This window comes from Heloderma suspectum, chromosome 2 (assembly GCF_057233095.1).
Source record: "Heloderma suspectum isolate Gila_16-S chromosome 2, 16-S_ref, whole genome shotgun sequence".
NCBI classification, from domain to species: domain Eukaryota; kingdom Metazoa; phylum Chordata; class Lepidosauria; order Squamata; family Helodermatidae; genus Heloderma; species Heloderma suspectum.
The window spans coordinates 292,425,518-292,443,570 of NC_139459.1; the positions used below are offsets into that span (position 1 = coordinate 292,425,518).

Below are 18,053 nucleotides of genomic sequence, written 5' to 3' on the forward strand. Positions count from 1 at the left end.
TATCCTCTGCAAAAGATGCCTTATTTACATAGCAGTGACTTATTCCTTTTGGAGAGAATCCGGCAGATAAGAGAGAAGCACAATATGCAGGCAAACATCATAACTGATGCATGTAGCCAAGCAAAGGCAGACAAAACAAAGTCACGGTGAGCAGTTTCCTACGCAGGCTGCTTTTCCAAGTTTCAAAATGCCAAATACTTCAAGATTTTGGTGTTGATTGGTTTTAACTTTTGGAAAGTATGTCTGGATCTTCCTCTCTTTCACAGACATACCTTTCTTGCAGCTGTACTTTAAAAACGCAGTAAATAGCCTATGATTTATAAGGGTGAGTTTTGCTTTGTTGCAAAGGTGAAAGCTTAGCAACAGCAGGTTAATTGGAAATTATCACAGCTGAATGACTTACGGGAAAAACTAGCAATAGCATCTGCCTAGATTTCATAGGAGGGCGGGGGGAATCTGTAGTGCTTGTTGAAAGATGCACTAAGAAGCATCCTTGGGTTTATAATTAGTTTATTTTATTATTTTTATGTTTTACCAATTAAATAACAAAATAATCAGGTCCATCATCATCATCATTATTATTATTATTATTATTATTTCCAATAATGGAACTGAAGAGCTTGTGCATGTCCAGCATAAGATCTGAATAGCAACCCAAACCACCACACATTATCACAAATGTCTTTTGATATCCCCCAGGGCGACACTGTCTGTTGAGCCCACAAAATGCTCATCATGAGGTGATCGACATGAAACCACTCTATCATTCCAGACAGTTACTTCATAGCACTTTCCACAGCAATCTCTTCCAGATATAGAATACCACTGATTCTCAAAAGTGCTGTGCATATGTTATCTGTACGCATTATAGTAACCTTAAAAGATATTACCCCATAGTACATAGTTGGGGTTTTGCCTGAGAGAGAGTGGCCGGCATTAGATACCACCATTAATTTGGCCATTGGCACTGTGCAAGCTGGCACACTGTCCCTTGCACACTCCAGTTCCCTTCCTCACTTCCTCATTTGCAAGTCGAGCATTGTGTTTACCTCAGTTGTAACCATGGTTTGAACTGGGTTCCCAATTCTGGTTTAGAGGCTAACTATAATTTGTGGTAACCACAGTTTTCCCAATTTGGATGTCTTCTCATACTATGGTTACTGTAAACAGAGACATGAGGAAAGGAATCAGTGTGCATGGGAGGAGGAGGGAGGAGGAAGCGAATGTGTGAAAATGTGTGAATGTGCGAAAGCATAAGCCTGAGGCTCATTTATGAAAGCCAAGTCATGATTGGTCATGATGACTGATCCAGCCAGTGGCTTCTCCAAGGTTATCCGGTGAGTTCATGACTGAGATGAGACGTCCATCAAGGAATTCCAGCTCACTGTTGAGGCTCTTAACCAAAAACTTCTAATAACACTTTGCTAGATGCATCTGGTTTTTACACATATATTTCATTCTGAAGCCTGAATTTATTCAGGACTGGTCATTATAGTTAGAGATATTGTTCCCTGACTTGCCTATGTTAACATACATGTCAAGGTTATAGTTAATTGCTGTTTTGAAATCTTCCTCCTCTTCAGATGCAATCAAGATGGAGCCTCCGTCTCCACCATACTACTCAGAAAAAGTTCAGATGTACAATAAACCTCATGAAGAAGCTTCCAATTCTCTGATGGCGATTGAATGCAGGGTGTGTGGGGACAAAGCTTCTGGATTTCATTATGGAGTACATGCATGTGAAGGCTGCAAGGTAGGTAATAGGATCCTTAAAAAAAGAAGTTTACTATAATTTCAAAACTCTTATTCCAGGGGTAAGGACCCTGGACCTCCAAACAGTGGAGGCTGGTGACTCTGATGTCAGTGGGGTGGTGAATCTCCTCCAGGTTTCAGTCAGAACCTGCCAGAACTCTATGCAAGGTGCTGAACCCATTTTGGACACTGGGTTCCGCACCTTGGATAGCTGCTTTAGAGTTCTGGCTGGTTCTGATTGAAACACGGAGTGATTCACTGTCTCACTGACATCGGAGCCACCAGCCTCCGCTGCCTCCAGATGTTGTTGGACTCTTCCATCAGCCCCAACCAGTATGGGCAGTGGTCAAGGATGATGGGAGTTGTAGTCCAATACCATCTGGAGGGCCACAGGTTCCCCACCTCTGACTTATTCCTACGGAAACAAAGAGACCTTACATTTAAATCAATGCAAATGTATCTTGTGAAACATTGCACTGTTCTGTATGAACCTTGAACAATCAGATTTGATAAAATGTGAAGAACTATCCCTTTCATCTTGTGGTAAAAGAAAGTATCACCGGTATCAAATGGATACATATTTATCTTCCAGATTAGACAGGAAACAATGTAAGATTCTTTATGATTAATATTTTCCCTATTTCTTTATTCCCATTGAAGGGTTTCTTTCGCAGAACAATCCGGTTAAAGTTAATCTATGATCGGTGTGATCTCAACTGTCGCATCTATAAGAAAAGCAGAAATAAATGTCAATACTGCAGATTCCAGAAATGCCTGGCAGTTGGAATGTCACATAATGGTGAGGTTTTTTATTCTCTCTCTCTCTCTCACACACACACACACACACACACACGTATGTCCCATTCATGTCCCAATGGGACATAAGTCCCATTCATTTCCGTGGTCCTATTCTAAGTAGGACTAACATGGGATTTAATCTCCGCAGTACATACGTAGTAATTGTATTTGTTTTGGTGTATGTAGCTAAGGATCCAGTGACAAGTTCAGCATCTACAACTGGAAGCATGAGCACAGTCAGCATTGGGCCCTTTCTGATTAATTGGCTGGCTGTGTGCTGTGGGGGGAACAGGCCAGCACCCATTCACCATAAGTGCTTTGCCCACTTCTGGAACAATTAGCCATCTATGCATGGTCATCTTGTTTGCATAGAGCCTATACACATGTCATCCAACAATGGTAGTCTGAAACTGTGCAATTGCTAGCCCACATCAAATCTGGGAACCTCTTGCATGATCCAGGCCTACATTCACTGGAGATTTTACACATAGGCACCATGCAGATGAAATGCCCACACATAGATGTCCAACAGGCTCAGGTACAGAAGAGTTCTGGCAGCTGTCGTGGTAGGTGTCCACTATGCCACCTCCAACCATGTATAACAGGTATGTTCTGTTGGTGAGCTTTCATTCAAGGTAACAGAAGGCTTGTGAACATATTACAGAGACCAAAGTTGGCTTTGCCCTAGGTATACACTCAAGAGGGAACTGCAGCCCATCACATCTTTATGAAAAGTATAACTGTATGATAGTTTTTTATCTATCCAAATACATGTTTCTCGCATTCACCTGTTACATTGTTAGGTATGCACCTAAAACTTCTCAGGTATACAACTGAAAATGTGATGTGTGAAGAGGCCCTTGGAGCCAGTTCACACAGCTTCCTCTCAAACATAGGAGTTGAGTAGAAAAGTGTATGTTGTTATTTGTTGCTTCTTGGATACTGTTCCGCTGTGATTAGTGGTGTTTCTTGGACCCCTGAAATCACAAAAAGTGAAGCAAGAATATATTCATTCAAATGCCGGTTTGCACATAACCCAGTCAGAAAGTTCCTCCCAGAAAGAAGCAGAATAATATGCTCACCCAGCAAAACAGCTGGAAGAGATCTGGAATTATCAGCAATAAGCTAACTGGTATTTTGTTCACTGTGTCTGTTGTACACAAGCAATGTTTATCATTCTTTGCTTTTGCTTCTCTAAATTATCTTTCCCTTTACTGTAGCACACAGTGCATTCTGGTATCTTAGGCATACAGTCAGAAATAAGTTGCATCATTCTGTTTCCAAGGTATACATGAAGGTGCTCTCAATTTTGCTTTTCCAGTGATGACCTTCTGTGGGTTGTTCTCTGTTCAGTTTATCAATGATAATTTAAAAATAACTCAGTCTGGCCTTCCTTAATGAAGAGAACTTATTTTCACCTGTTCTTAGTTCTGGAAAAAGTTGGCCACAGTTAGTTGGTTATAATACTGAGGCCTGGGCTATGCCCACCTTGGCGAGCAGCCACGGGACAACGTGTCGATTCGAAAGCTACTCTCTTGCCTATGTTACAGTTTTCCTCTACTTCCCTAATCCTCCTACTTTCTCTCCCACTGCTATGTTTCCATCATAGGGCACTAGCTGTAGCTTGTTTGGTTATTTGCATATTATTTTAGTAGTTAAGATTATATCATTATTGGTTCTCACCCATCTCATGACCCTTGTTTCTGACTCATTTGTTTTGCATCACATAAAAATACATTTTTGGTACAGTGGCACTATGGCATCCTAAAAGCAGCAGCATGCTTTTGTTTCTTTGTCTGCTTGGGGGAAGATGTTTAAATAAAAACGATATCAAAATTATATATGAACATGAAGAGTGTCACAGCCCTTCTGCCTGAGGTAACAGGGTAGGGATTTGTGGATCTATATTTGATACACATAATTATGAGTGATTGCTTCTGGTTGTGTCAGAAACTCAGCCAAGAAGTGGGAGTATTTATTTATTTTTATTTTTATTTTTTTCATTTCTATACTGCCCAGTAGCCAAAGCTCTCTTCAGGAAGTGGCAAAGAGGGAGGTTAAGAATGAGTTAAAGCCTCAAATTGCCCAAATTGAGGAAAGACAGCAGATCTTTATACCAGGTAGTGACATCAGATTGTCCATCTGGTGTCACCTGATTTCCCAGGACAGGAGAATTATGGGCTGTGATGCTGAAAGCATCATAGCAGGGGCTGCCTGTAATATTGTTCTCTTTGCTGTCTTTTCACATTGTGTTGTGGTTGTTTCATTGTCAGCCCTTTGCAGTATGGCAAAACAGTAAACACCTCCTCAGGCATCACCTGGTTGCCTCGATAATTTAGGGGGGCATTTCTCCCTCATCCCAAGTGGAAATAATGCTGCTTCATTTGTCTTCAGTGATGATGCCACGCAGCCAGATTGCATTGGCTACATAGCACTGTGGTGTCATTGCGCACACATTAAAAAGAATATCCCAGAATGGCTGGGATTGGTGAGGGAGAAGAAAGTGGTGCCAGAGGAGCAGCAGAGTACATGGGCTGCAAAAGAAACAGGAAATGGGCATGGGGATGTTTAGGGTGATGTACAGGGGGTGTTTTATATACCCAAAGCCCTCTTTTACCCTTGCATTTTTTAGTGGGTGAAGATTTGGTAAAGCTCTACTGACTTCTCTGTTTTATGTTTCCTGTATATCTAATGGTTAATTTGCCAAAAAGTTAATTCCTTACCCCAAATATAAAATCTTGCTCAGTTCTTGAACTGTGAAGTTATATGATTCAAAACAATCATGACTGCTTCTTTTAGGGGTACACAGCTTTGGGCAGGGGAAATTGTCAACACGGAAGTAGTAGGTTAGGGGACAGAGAGGGTGCTTAATTCCTTTCCTGCCCACCACTTCCCTGACACAACTCCCCTAAGCCATTTTTCTTCTTCCACAGGATTGCAGACTCAGGTTTAGTTATGTGGTACATTTGACAAATGGCCCACTGGGATTTAAAAGGATGCATTTGTGTATAATATGTAGTTTTGCCCGGACCCAGCTCAACAGACTAAGCGTGAAAGATTGAGGAGGCTGCTACAGAACAATTTAAAAGACAATCTGCTCCGTACTTTAAGGTCAGCTTATAAATTCATGTGAAAATACTTAACATCAGAATTCCTGAGAAAACCAATTCTAATGGAGGTTCTGTAGACTCTCCTTTGGCAAAGACAAATAAAAACAGGAATAGCATGTCATAACACAGAGACTTCTGTAATTCAAAGAGTAAAGAATTGCAGACATGACTGGGAAAATATCTTCTCTGTGGTTTTTGTTATTCTCAGTATAAAATTTAGTTTACTGACGCCAAAAGGAAATCTTAACTTGGGATGCTAATACCAACAAATAAATTGTTATGAGAAATATTTTCTCAGATATGGTCTGCTTTTATTTTAAGAACAAAAATCTTACTTGGAAACCATCTTTGCCTAACGTTTTATAGGCACACACTTTATTAATAATGTTAAAAGATTATCAAATCATTCCGATTCCCGCTAATGAACCCTATGGTTCCAACTGGGAGTAGTCACAGTGAAAAACACACCACTCGTGGGAAAGACTTCGCAGTGACATTGCATCGCCGTCCATTAGGGCTGATCCACCAAAATCTTGTGGCTATGCTGGCTACACGCATTTCGGTTTGGATTGTGGGTCTGGGAAGGTTGTCAGGCAATGTGGGTAAGCGTGAGGTGGTCCCTGTCCTGATAAGGGAAGATATTTCCTTTAGATATGGTCATTGTTGTAGTCATCCTTATCTTACTGTTTTGGTGAAGTTTAGTCCAATTCCTTGTATCTTTGAACCATATTGGACAGACATACGGTTTGTGAATTCACAGAACAGGAGAGCAGCATAGCATTCATGTCAGTGCAAGCTCATCCTGATCAGTATATTAGCTGCCAGGGTAGAATAGGGATTAACTATATAGCATTTCCCAGGATGAAACTGGAAGTTATGAAAGACATGGAGCTGTTGCCAAAAACAAGCCCTGTATCAAGTTACCCCACCCCTGTAAAATCTAATCCTGTGTTCTGTCAACATTTCAGTATTGGTTTCTTTTCCCCTTCATGCTGCTGCTGGTGGGGCAGGAAGAAATGCAGTGTAATGATAATGCAGAAAGTTCCACTGTACGGGTTATGGAACTTGCTACCGCAAGATATAGTGATGGCCACCAATTTGGATGGCTTTAAAATGGGGATAGACAAATTCATGGAAGGGAAGGCCATCAATGGCTACTGGTCCTGATGGCTATATGCTACCTCCAGTCTCGGAGGTGGTATGCCAATGTACAGCAATTGCTGGGGAACACATCTGGGAGGATGCTATTGCACTCATGTCCTACTTGTGGGTTTCCCACAGGCAGCTGGTTGGCCACAGTGTGAACAGAGTGCTGGACAAGAAAGACGCAGTCTAATACTGATAGCCAAGTGCTACTTTAGATTTTCTACACAAGAAGAACTGGCAACAGTATAGCACATACTTATTTAGCAAAGGGACAGCTACCAAATGTTAAAGATCAGGCTTCCTGCCAGTAGCATGGCTCAAGGGTCAAATCTGAATGCTGGAATTACTAATTACTGATGGAAATAAAGATTTGCAGGAATAACTTAAATCAGTGGAAAGGTTCCAACAAATTTTCAACCACACTGTGGCAAAACTGGTTCTTATTCATCATCCCAATCACTAAGCCTGACTATTTTGCTGTATACAACAGCATCAGGTTTTAATCCGATGTGAAAAGTGCAAGTCTCATGTGATACCCTGGGGGGTGTTTCCACCAGCAATTTACTCCAAGCAGGCTGCATGTTGAGGTCGTTAGGGATACATGATGTCGTGGCCATCCAGCAGCCACCCTGGGCCGTCTCAGGGAAAACCCAGATTTCCTGAGACTGCTTAAAGTCCATTTCTTTTCCTCAAGTCAGGTTCTCCCCAGTATAGTTGCTGTGTGCCCCAACCCCCGCATTGACTTAGAGTATGCTAGCCCTGTCCAGGACTGTGCCTTTCACCGTGACCTCCATCAAGGGGTGTTTCCTGTGTATTTCCCGTCCCTGCACAAACCCATTAGTGTCTCCTCAGAAGTAACTCCCATTGTGGTCTGTGAGGCTTGCCCTCTGAATGCCCACATCAGTACTTACAGAGATCCCCTTCAGTTGAAATGGCACAGTTCCCTAAGTGCTGTAAAGCACGATCTCAAGGCTCCAATTCTCTGTTGTTTGTTTTATTGCCTTAGGAAGTAACTACGTTGAGCCTTCATTATAGAGATCCTGCTTGTTAAAATGGGGCTGCTTTCCGTGTTTGTGTTCACTACTCTCTTTCCCACAACAAACCCATTAGTGTCTCCTCAGAAGTAGCTCCCATTGTGGTCCATGAGGCTTGCCCTCTGAATTCCCACATCAGTACTTACAGATATCAACCTCAATTGAAATGGCACAGTTTAAAGCCTGATTCCCTAAGTGCAGTTAAGTGCGATCTCAAGGCTCTGATTCTCCATTGTTTGTTTAATGCCTCAGGAAATAACTATTTCACAGCTTCGTTATAGAACTCCTGTTCAGTATCAGTTTGGTTAGAAAGGGGGCTGGTTTCCCATCTCTGTGTTCTCCCCCCGCCTTTCCCAGCACAAACATATCTGTGTCTACTCAGAAGTAACACCCATTGTGTTCAATGAGGCTTGGGGCTCGTTGGAAGGCATGTCTTACAAATGCACACAAGGGGAAGTAACTACTTCATACCTTCCATATGGAGCCTGGGGAGGGGAGAAGCCTCTCTTATTGGTTGAGCAGCTCCTGCCACTCAGATGACGTTCACTCCAACCCCAACCTGGAAATGTTATGTGATGCCACTTAGAATGGTGCGATGTATACCCTCGTGGAACCCTGCCCAGACCAAAAGCGGCTCCTACAAAAATGCGGGTGAGCCACTCCTTCCTTCTCCTTCCATTGTCGGGGAAACAGGGCCCTGGTTATCTGAAACTTCCATCAGCTATCACAGGCAATTCCCTCTCCCATCAGCTCCAATTCCTGCAATTGGGGAAAGGAAACCGCATGACAAGGAGATGCAACATGTGTTGAACTCCAGTGCTTGTGGTTTATTGCACTAATCTAGCAAATTCTCAGATCGTTAAAGGCATTATGTGCTTTGCTATGAGTTTATTGCAGGTAAATACGGCAGTGCAGCAGAGAAACACAGGAATTGTTAGTTGTGTGCTTTGTTAAGGGCTATAAAGCTTGGTGTACATGAAATTGTGCTGTAGAAATGAAAATTATAAATAATATTGTCACCACCTATAGGAAATATGCAGCTTTTCAAAGATTCATAGAATAAGGCAGGGTAGGCAATTCGTGGCCCTCTAGTTATTTTGGCTGATGAGAGTTGTAGGCTAAAAGATCTGGTGGGACACAAGTTGCCCACTCCTGGAATAAGGTTTGATCCTAGAAAGTACACTCGACTTTTTCCTAGCTCATACATTGCTACCATATACAGGGATCAGAAATCATGTGATTTCTCTCCCTCAAAAAATGTGAGTGGGGAGAAATCATGGAAATAGTCTCTACGCAGTAGACATCATGATGGAAACCCAGGCTCATTCATTCTCTGAAGTGTTTGGTGGAGTGGAGGGGCATTCCCTAACTCCCTTACAATGCAAAGGCCGCTGCTGCTGGTATCTTGCACCAGGGCTCAGATGGAAAAATCTTCCCATTTGACTTTTATGGGTTAGAAAGTGATATCTTAAACCTGACCCTATTTGAATATGTAAACTTTTCTTTAAAGACCATCAGTTCCTGGTAAGATAATTGGCAGGGTGTTGGGCTATTTTACCTTTGAGGTATGTTCCACATCTATGATTCCAGGATCCCTGGAAAAGATCAACAGAATTTAGCCAGGGTTTCATTTGCTTGATGAACATGTTGCAAAACCATTCTTTAGCATCAATGAGGAAAAATAATCAAAGGTAGCCTTTGTATTTTCCCCCTTCAAAGTTTGATGCTATTTCTGTCATCTTTTATTACAAACCTCTCCCCGTAGTCACCATTATGGACTTTAGCATTGCTAAAATCAATATGACTTGAACCAGTGCCAATACACTAGATGCCTCTTGCTGGAATTGAATCACTTCTGTTGATCTTTTTCATTCACAACAGAACTCCACTAATGTTTTGCCTGCAAGGGTTTTTTTGTGGGGGTTGGGAGAGGAATGCTACGTCATCTGAACAATTCCTACATTCCCACCTATGTTTGTTGTTTGCTTTCTTGTTTAAAAGAGAATGCTGATATCCCAAGAATATCTAGAATGTCCTTCTAGAGTTAAAATTCCTGATGCCCAAGATGGCTGAGCACCATCAGAGACAAGCCGTGGAAACCTTTACCAATATCAGAACAAATTTCAAACACATACAATTTATTAAAAGACATGAATAAACAAGAAAGGCTCTCTTCCATTGCCCAGAGAACCACTGCTGTGTGCGAAGTCACATTGTCTTTGGCAGCAAACAAGTACTGTGGGTCAGTTTTGACTACAGGAACTTCAGTCATAAACCTACTGATCCTAGAGCAGTCTGTCTGAAGTCAGTGAGATTCTACGAACACTAGTGGTTCATGCCTACCGTCTGGGAAAGGATTAATGGCCTGTGGATAAAGGGCTGGATTTGGTTTTTCATGCCATTTCATCATCAAATGCTGATTTAGCAATACACCCCCCCCAAAACAAGATCAACCCATTTGGAAGCTGGCATTATTCGCATGCAGGCTTTTTATGTAACATATGAGCTTCTAAGATTCGCGGGAGACCATTTTTCTTCAAGACAAAAAAGCAGGCAGCTTGACAATGATTTCTCACTGGCAACTGTTGCTGGCAACTGACTAAATATATGTACTGTTTCTGTGGGGAGAGAAAAAATGATACTGCCGGCTAGAGTCCAAAACAAATATGAGTAGGGAATTATTCAAAGGTTTCTATTGGAAGAAATTGTAGGCAGGGAAGTGGTCTACATCTGCACTTTACGAAGGAGTCCTTTGTTCCCTGTGGAGGTGCTAGGCTCCTTTCTGGTCAGAAAATGCCATAAATGCATCCATCCTTTATGGTATCAGAGGTAGGCTGACATGAGAGAGGTAGGCTGGTTCCCCCATCTTTGCAGTAGGGTTCACTGGAAGCTAACTGTGATAGAGATGTGGAATAAATCAGGACCCGCCTTGTAGTCATAAAGCCAGTGTTGATCAATTGAGCAATCAGCTGCGCAATGACTTCCTTGTGGATTGTTGGGGGTTTTTGCCATCGGAGGCTATTTACAGGTGTGAGGAAAAAGCTATTTCTGACCCAGCAACATAGTGTAACCAAGCATTTGCCAAGTATTTGCATAACAGGAAAGATCTAGGAAACCCAAAATAAATGCCCTTACTTTATCCATATGGGGACAGAGTACCAAGTGGCTGTGCAGGGCCCAGGGAGATAATGGTGGACGCTTGATTTATGAATCAAATGTCTTGCTTCACCTAGAATACTACAACAAACAAATTGCACCTCATTCCCCCCCCCCTTCACCTTCCTCTCCCCCCACCCTTATTTTCAGGGACCCGGGTCTTTTCCTATTAAGATTCAGAGTGGTTTAAATTTGTTTGCTGGTATTTACATGTTGATGTTTGACAGCTCTGATTTCTGCAGTAGTACCAATTTTGCTTTCTCCTACTTCCCACACTTTTTGGTTTAGTTCGAAAGCGCTGAGCTGAGAATGCAGAAAACTGCCACATGGGCATGACGCTAGAGCGAATCAGGCCCCTCTGCTCTGGTTCCAGCACAGTACCTCTGAATTCTCCTGGGGGACCTTATAACTAGCCAGATGTGCAGCCCAGTGCTGCAGAGCCCAGATGCCACCGTCATTGTCTCTTTTATGACGTCTGTCGCTGCCTGCACATTTTTTGGGTTGACCATTTGTTTCCATTCTTCTTAGTGCACTTTCACCATTAACATTTCATTCCGTAAAGTTTTGAAATACAGTGGGAAAAAAATATTACTACAGCATGTACCTACGTTAGGCACAGCATTGTAACATTTGCCTTTTCTTCCCTCTTCAGCTATCAGGTTTGGGCGAATGCCACAAGCAGAGAAGGAGAAGCTCTTGGCGGAGATTTCAAGTGACATCGACCAGCTAAACCCCGAATCTGCTGATCTGCGAGCCCTTGCCAAGCTCTTGTATGATTCATACGTAAAGTCCTTCCCTCTGACCAAAGCCAAGGCGAGGGCAATCTTGACAGGAAAGACAACAGACAAATCAGTTAGTTCCCTCTACTTTCTATTCTCTTCTTCGAGCAAATGATTTACCATAGTGATGGATGTGGAGGGGCGGGGGGGTAATCTGCATTTGGTAATTACAGATTTCAAACCATGGCTGAAACACAGGAAATGTTTTTAGATAGGATAAGTAAACATTATTTGAAATAACCTAATAAAATATTTGAATCCAGTACAAGAATGTGAAGGTCAGCATAACCTTTCTGGATTTGTCGAGCTTCACTTCTTCCTGTACTGTCACCCCTTTTCCATAGGTTATCTCCCACATTATCCAGTGGGATGATCTGGTAGAGAATAAGCTGCAATACCCATTTCTAACATCCTGATGGTCATCTACTGCATATGCTAGCTGAGTCCCTCAAGATCCATTCTTATGCAGTAACAGCTTCTAGCTTTTATTTTCTTGTGATTCATGGCGGCCCTGCCACCAGTCTCTGCAGAGTGTGATACTTCCTACTAAAATTCAATAACTGTTTTCCTGCTCAAATGATGATCAGCTCATACTTGGATCTGCTCATACTTTTTTTCACATTGAAGCGGAAATTTTATTTTATTTAAGAAAAAGGAGCACTCCCTGTGTGATCTGAGGCTCTGTGTACATTCCACTAGGCACACAGAGCTCCTACATGCACTCCTGGCTTCACCCTAGACTTCAAAGGTGAGCCCAGCCCTTTGTGATATAGAGCCTCACCACCAATAAAATAAGAGCTGTAACATTTAATTGATTTCTCAGTTAGATTCATCTAACTGAGGTGCAGTCCTGTGCATATAGGACTTTTTCTGTCTAAACAATGCCCAGCATTCCCATGGCTGGCTGAGGAATGCTGGGAATTGTAGCACTTCTTTCTGTCTAAACATGCATAAGACTGCGCTTTTAGTCAACTAAAAATATTTCCCTTATTAATCAGACACCAGATTTTCTTTTGCAAATTTCCCCTGCAGCCCCTGCCCCACACTGTTCTGAAAGTCTATGAGTCCTCCTGAGTAGATTTTCAGGAAATATTTCCCCAGGTGTCTGGGGAAAGGAAACCAAGAGTATCCCATCCCATGAGCATAACTCCCCGCACAGTGAAGTCCAATTATTCCCCCCCATTATTTTCAGTACAAGTGCAGATGGCAAGCAGTGTCTTAAAACTAGAGGCATCCTCCATTCTCTCGCACACCGGAGGAATAACTTTTCTAAGATGCTGCCATCTTAGAAGTTCATTTTATTATGATTACTAAGTCCTCAGCCTTATGATCATCTTAATTCTGGCTGTCTTACTACTACTGCTACTAGCAACCATATATAATTAGCATATCCATAAAAGAAGTTTAAAGTACCAGTCACTCCTCACAAGACATTCTGTATTTGGGAACAGATACCAAAGTACTGAATACTCTTATGGGTAGACAGATTCCTGTATAATTTGCAGCATTTCCTTTCAAAAGGTGATGAGGAAAGGATTGGACCACCACCTGCAAACATTTTGATAGGGAAATACATGGGTTTTACATACACCCTTCATACGGCATGTGTGTATTTTGTACGCGAGTTATCTGAGTCCAAGGACAAGAAGCTGCTTTAAGGTGCATTCACACATGAGGATTAAAGCAGTTTTGGCTTCAGCCATAAAACCTGCATTAGTTCATTCACATTATAAATGCCTCCACTGGGATAATCTATAACAGAGGTGGGCAACATGTGGCCACTGCCACCACCACTCTGTTGCAGCCTCTGCCACTCCCACTGCCCCCCCCATATTTTAATTTTAAAAATGTTGTCTGTAATGTCTACAGAGCACCCAAATGGCCAAATTTAGCTAGTTTGCAAGCTACATTTGGTCCTTTCTCGTGGTCTGTAGTTGATACAGAGTGCCGAACGGCTTACATTCAGCTTGAAAACAAGGAAAATTCAACCACTGTACCACTGTGGAGCAGTTCAGCAGCAAACCGGCAACTTTTTCGTTTTGGGGGAGCGCCTCATGGACTGTGGCTCACACTGTGGGTCCGGGGGCAAAAATGGCCCCCAGATCTCTGGACGTTGCCCACCCCGATCTATAAAATATGTCATGGGAAATAGGGAGTGGGTGGCAAGTGTGTGGCAAAGAGGATTGGATACATTTGGGCAAGGTGGAGGAGCGGGGATTTAAAAGAGCCTTTAAACTTGTAACGTAGGGTGCTTCCAGACACAAAGCTCCTAACACTGGCAATCAAAGGGGATTGTGCAGCTCTTCCACCTTCTTCTCCTTGACGGTTTGAGTGTGTGTGTGTGTGTGTGTGTGGTAAGAAAGAAGTTGGAAGAAACAATAGGAAATCATGGAAGGAGGGGTTACAAATGGAAGATGTCATTGTCTCCCGCCACCCGCACCCCAGTGAAATTCAGTGTTTGAGAAATTGCAGGATAAAAGCCTCATCTGGGAAACCCCCATAATTTATTGACTGCCCTTCCGTTTCTATCCTGCATTCACAGCAGTCAATATTTACGTAAACTGTGCAAAAGAAATGTAAAGGTGATTTAAGCCTCACGTGTGAAAATACTTAACCTGAATTTTGCGACCTCATTCCTAATTCCTCTGGGGGTTTTAGCCCAGAGATGGGGAGCCTTTTTCAGCTCAAGGGCTGAATTTAATTAAGCCTTCTCTGAATTTAATTTCAGAGAAGGTTTAGGGGGGTTGCATCCCAGTGGTGGGGGTAGCAAAGGAGACAGAGCCACAGGCGCAAGGGGTAGGACCAAAAATACAAAAATCACCCCAGCATATTGCAGCATAAAGCTCTCACTGCCAGTAACGAAGCCTTAGGAGAGGCATTTCAGCCTTTTGGAATGGTGCGGGGGGGGGGGGCTGCACAAATGCTAGGAAACCACCAAATGTTCAGTGGTTGGGGAAAGGAGGTGGGGCCAGGGGATGTGGGCGTGGCCATCTGGGGAACCCTGGAGGGCCCGTCTGGGATGTCAAGAGGGCTAGATTTGGCCCCTGAGTCTGAGGCTCCCCACCCCTGTTTTAGACAGATGTGATGGCTCCTGAGATAGAAAAAGAACATACAAGAGAAACACGTGAAGGCCATATGCTAATCTATCCCAAATAAATTAAAACCGTGTGAGCTTAAGAGAGTGATTGAAAATAGGCAAGTGTTCTGTGCTTATGCCTTGTGTAAAGCAAATTTGAGGCTACAGTCTCTGCGTATATACTGTAACAGTGCTTTATAGATTTGGGAAAGCAATGCCACAATAAAGTCAAATATTACATTCTATCTTCAAAAAGGACGGGAATAAGGAAACTAGAATTACAGCACATGTAGAACACATGCATACAGTATATATTGCTGTGTATATCCTTAAGGGTATTATAAAACGTTATGATGTTATTATCCAGATCATAGAATAGTAGGACTGGAAGGGGCCTACAAGGCCATCGAGTCCAAACAAGGCCATCGAGTCCAAAGAGTCCAAACAAGGCCATCAAGATGAAAAAACCATCAAACATTTAACATTATATAGAATATTGCTGTTTTCCTTATGCTCTCCCTTCATTTTCTGCAGTCAGTTATGTTAATTTATACACATAATTGTCCCCCAACATGTTTTATTATGCCAGTATTTATTAGACAACAGCATGTATGCTGTTTTTTAACCCAGTAGGACTCCATAGGCCAAAATCCAAGCCTTCAGACATAACTGGTTGTAAATCAAGCTTCTTACATGTACGTGACACCCCTTCTTACCTATATTACATCTGAATAACATTACCCTTTAGTCATATTGGGAGCAGTCCAACCAAAGTACTTTCTTCGTACCATTGAATCAGTGGATGAATTAAGCATGGGATTAAATCTGTTGAAATCGACGGGACTTAAAAATGCTACATTCTGACCACTGTAGGAGTTGGATCTATGTCCACCATATTCTGGTCTCAGTATAAAAATAATATACAAATCTCCATGGGTTTTGCTGTCCTAGCTCAAAGCTATAGTGTAAAAAATTCAAAAAGCTGTAAAAGCAGAGTTTAGGCTTAGTTGCAAGGACACCAATTTACTGTGTGGCTGTGACTGCATCCTCAAATACAAATCTAGTCTCCAAGCAGTAGGTAATCCAGATCCATTAATCAAATTATTAAGATCAGAAGCCTGCTGTTGCTTAAAATGAGAACTTCTAGACCACATGGTCAGTGGCATAGGCTTAAAGAGTAAAGCCAGTGGCCCTGTTCACACATAACACGAAGCCATTAGGGAATTTCCAGTAACCACAGTGGCTTCACGTGTCATGTGGCAGAGAAAAAGCCATTAACTGCGGTTCTGGAACCACCGCAGCTAATCATCCCCCTGCAACAGGGTTAAGGCCGGGGTGGCTTACCGTGTCACCTGATAGGCTCCCCAGGGGTTAAAACGGGCTCCAGAGGACTTCCAGCATGCGACCATAGAGTCCTCTGGCTAGAGCATTCACCATTGCTAGTGACATTCAAGCCACTGCAGACTTTCTCGATGGTCATGTGGCCATTTTGGCCACCGGAGGCCCATCCACGCAGAGGATGACGGAATGCATGCTAAGCATGCCAGGAAGATCGCCAGGTAACAATGGAGGTGGGTGGTCAGCAGAACCGCGCAGCGCTATGTGGGTCCCAGTCATGTGATCGGTGGGCATGTCGTGGTTTCGCTAACCCCCCAGTTTGTTTGCATCCTTCTTAAAGTGCAGTGCCCAGAACTGGACACAGTACTCCAGAAGAGGCCTAACCAGTGGTACAGGAGAACTAGTACTTCCCGGGATTTGGAAGCTATGCTTCTATTAATGTAGCCCACAAGATCCTTCTCACTTGTAGTGTTGTTGAGCCACGTATCCCCCATCTTGTAACTGTGCATTTGGTTTCTTTTTCCTAGGTGTAGAACTTGGTATTTATCCCTACTAAATTTCATTCTGTGGTTTTCTGCCCAGCGCTTTAGTCTATCAAGATCACTTAGAATTTTGTTTCTGTCTTCTAAAGTGTTAGCTATCCGGCCCAATTTTGTGTCACCTGCAAATCTGATCAGCATTCCCTGCACCTCCTCCTCCAAGTCATTAATAAAAATGTTGAAGACCACTGGGCCCAGGACTGAGCCCTGCGGTATCCCACTTGTTACCTCTCCCCAGTTTGAGAAGATCCCATTGATAAGCACTCTTTGAGTCCGATTCTGTAGCCAACTGGGGATCTACCGGATTGTTGTTTCATCTAGCCCACTTTGAGCTAGTTTGCTCATCAGGATATCAGGATACTTTGGCAAAAGCGTTGCTAAAGTCGAGGTATATTGTGTCCACAGCATTCCCACAGTCCACAAGCGAGGTTACCTGATCAAAAAATGAGATCAGATTCGTCTGGCAGGATTTGTTCTTGACAAATCCATGTTGGCTTTGAGTAATCACGGCATTGTTTTCAAGGTGCTTACAGATGGATTGCTTTATGATCTGCTCCAGAAGTTTCCCTGGGATTGATGTCAGACTGACTGGTCTGTAGTTCCTCCTTTTTACCCTTTTTGAAGATAGGGACAACATTAGCCCTCCTCCAGTCATCTGGCACTTCCCCCATCCTCCATGATTTCTCAAAGAGAATAGACAGTGGCTCTGAGAGTTCTTCTGCCAGTTCCTTTAATACTCTAAGGTGCAGTTCATCTGGCCCTGGCCATTTGAACTCATTCAAAGTAATTAGGTGTTCCTTAACTGTATGCCTATCAGTCTCAAGCTGCAATCCTGCCCCTTCAGCCTGTACTTCGCCTTTGCCAGGGGGGGTCATAGACCCTCTTTTGGGAGAAGACTGAGCCAAAGTAGGAATTCAGCACTTCTGGCTTTTCTTTGTCAGCTGTTATCATTTTGCCATCCTTATTTAATAGCTGAACCACCATTTCTTTCCTCTGTCTTTTACTATGCACGTAGCTGAAGAAAGCTTTTTTGTTTCTTATAGCATCCCTTGCTAACTTCAGCTCGTTCTCAGCTTTAGCCTTCCTCACGCCATCCCTGCAATTCTGTGCTATCTGCTTGCACTCTTCCTTTGTTGCTTGGCCTTCTCTCCACTTCCTATATGTGTCCTTTTTTGTTTTCAGGTCATCTCTAAGTTTTTTGTGGAGCCACATTGACTTCTTCTGTTGTCTTCCACCTTTTCTTTTTGTTGGAATTGTTTGTAATTCCAAGTTTGTGCCTTGAGAATTTCCTTTTTTAAAGCTCCCACCCATCTTGGACTCCTTTT

General features: G+C 42.8%; 1 protein-coding gene across 2 annotated transcripts in view; it reads left to right on the top strand.

Annotated features, from left to right (window-relative positions):
* Positions 1–18,053, top strand: part of PPARG (peroxisome proliferator activated receptor gamma) — a 95,034-nt gene that overhangs the window by 58,750 nt on the left and 18,231 nt on the right. For both annotated transcript variants that reach the window (XM_084839869.1, XM_084839870.1), the window contains exons 3-5: positions 1,584–1,753; positions 2,413–2,551; positions 11,649–11,848. In XM_084839869.1, coding sequence (XP_084695995.1) covers positions 1,584–1,753; positions 2,413–2,551; positions 11,649–11,848 — 509 coding nt within the window. The remainder of the gene's footprint in view (positions 1–1,583; positions 1,754–2,412; positions 2,552–11,648; positions 11,849–18,053) is intronic.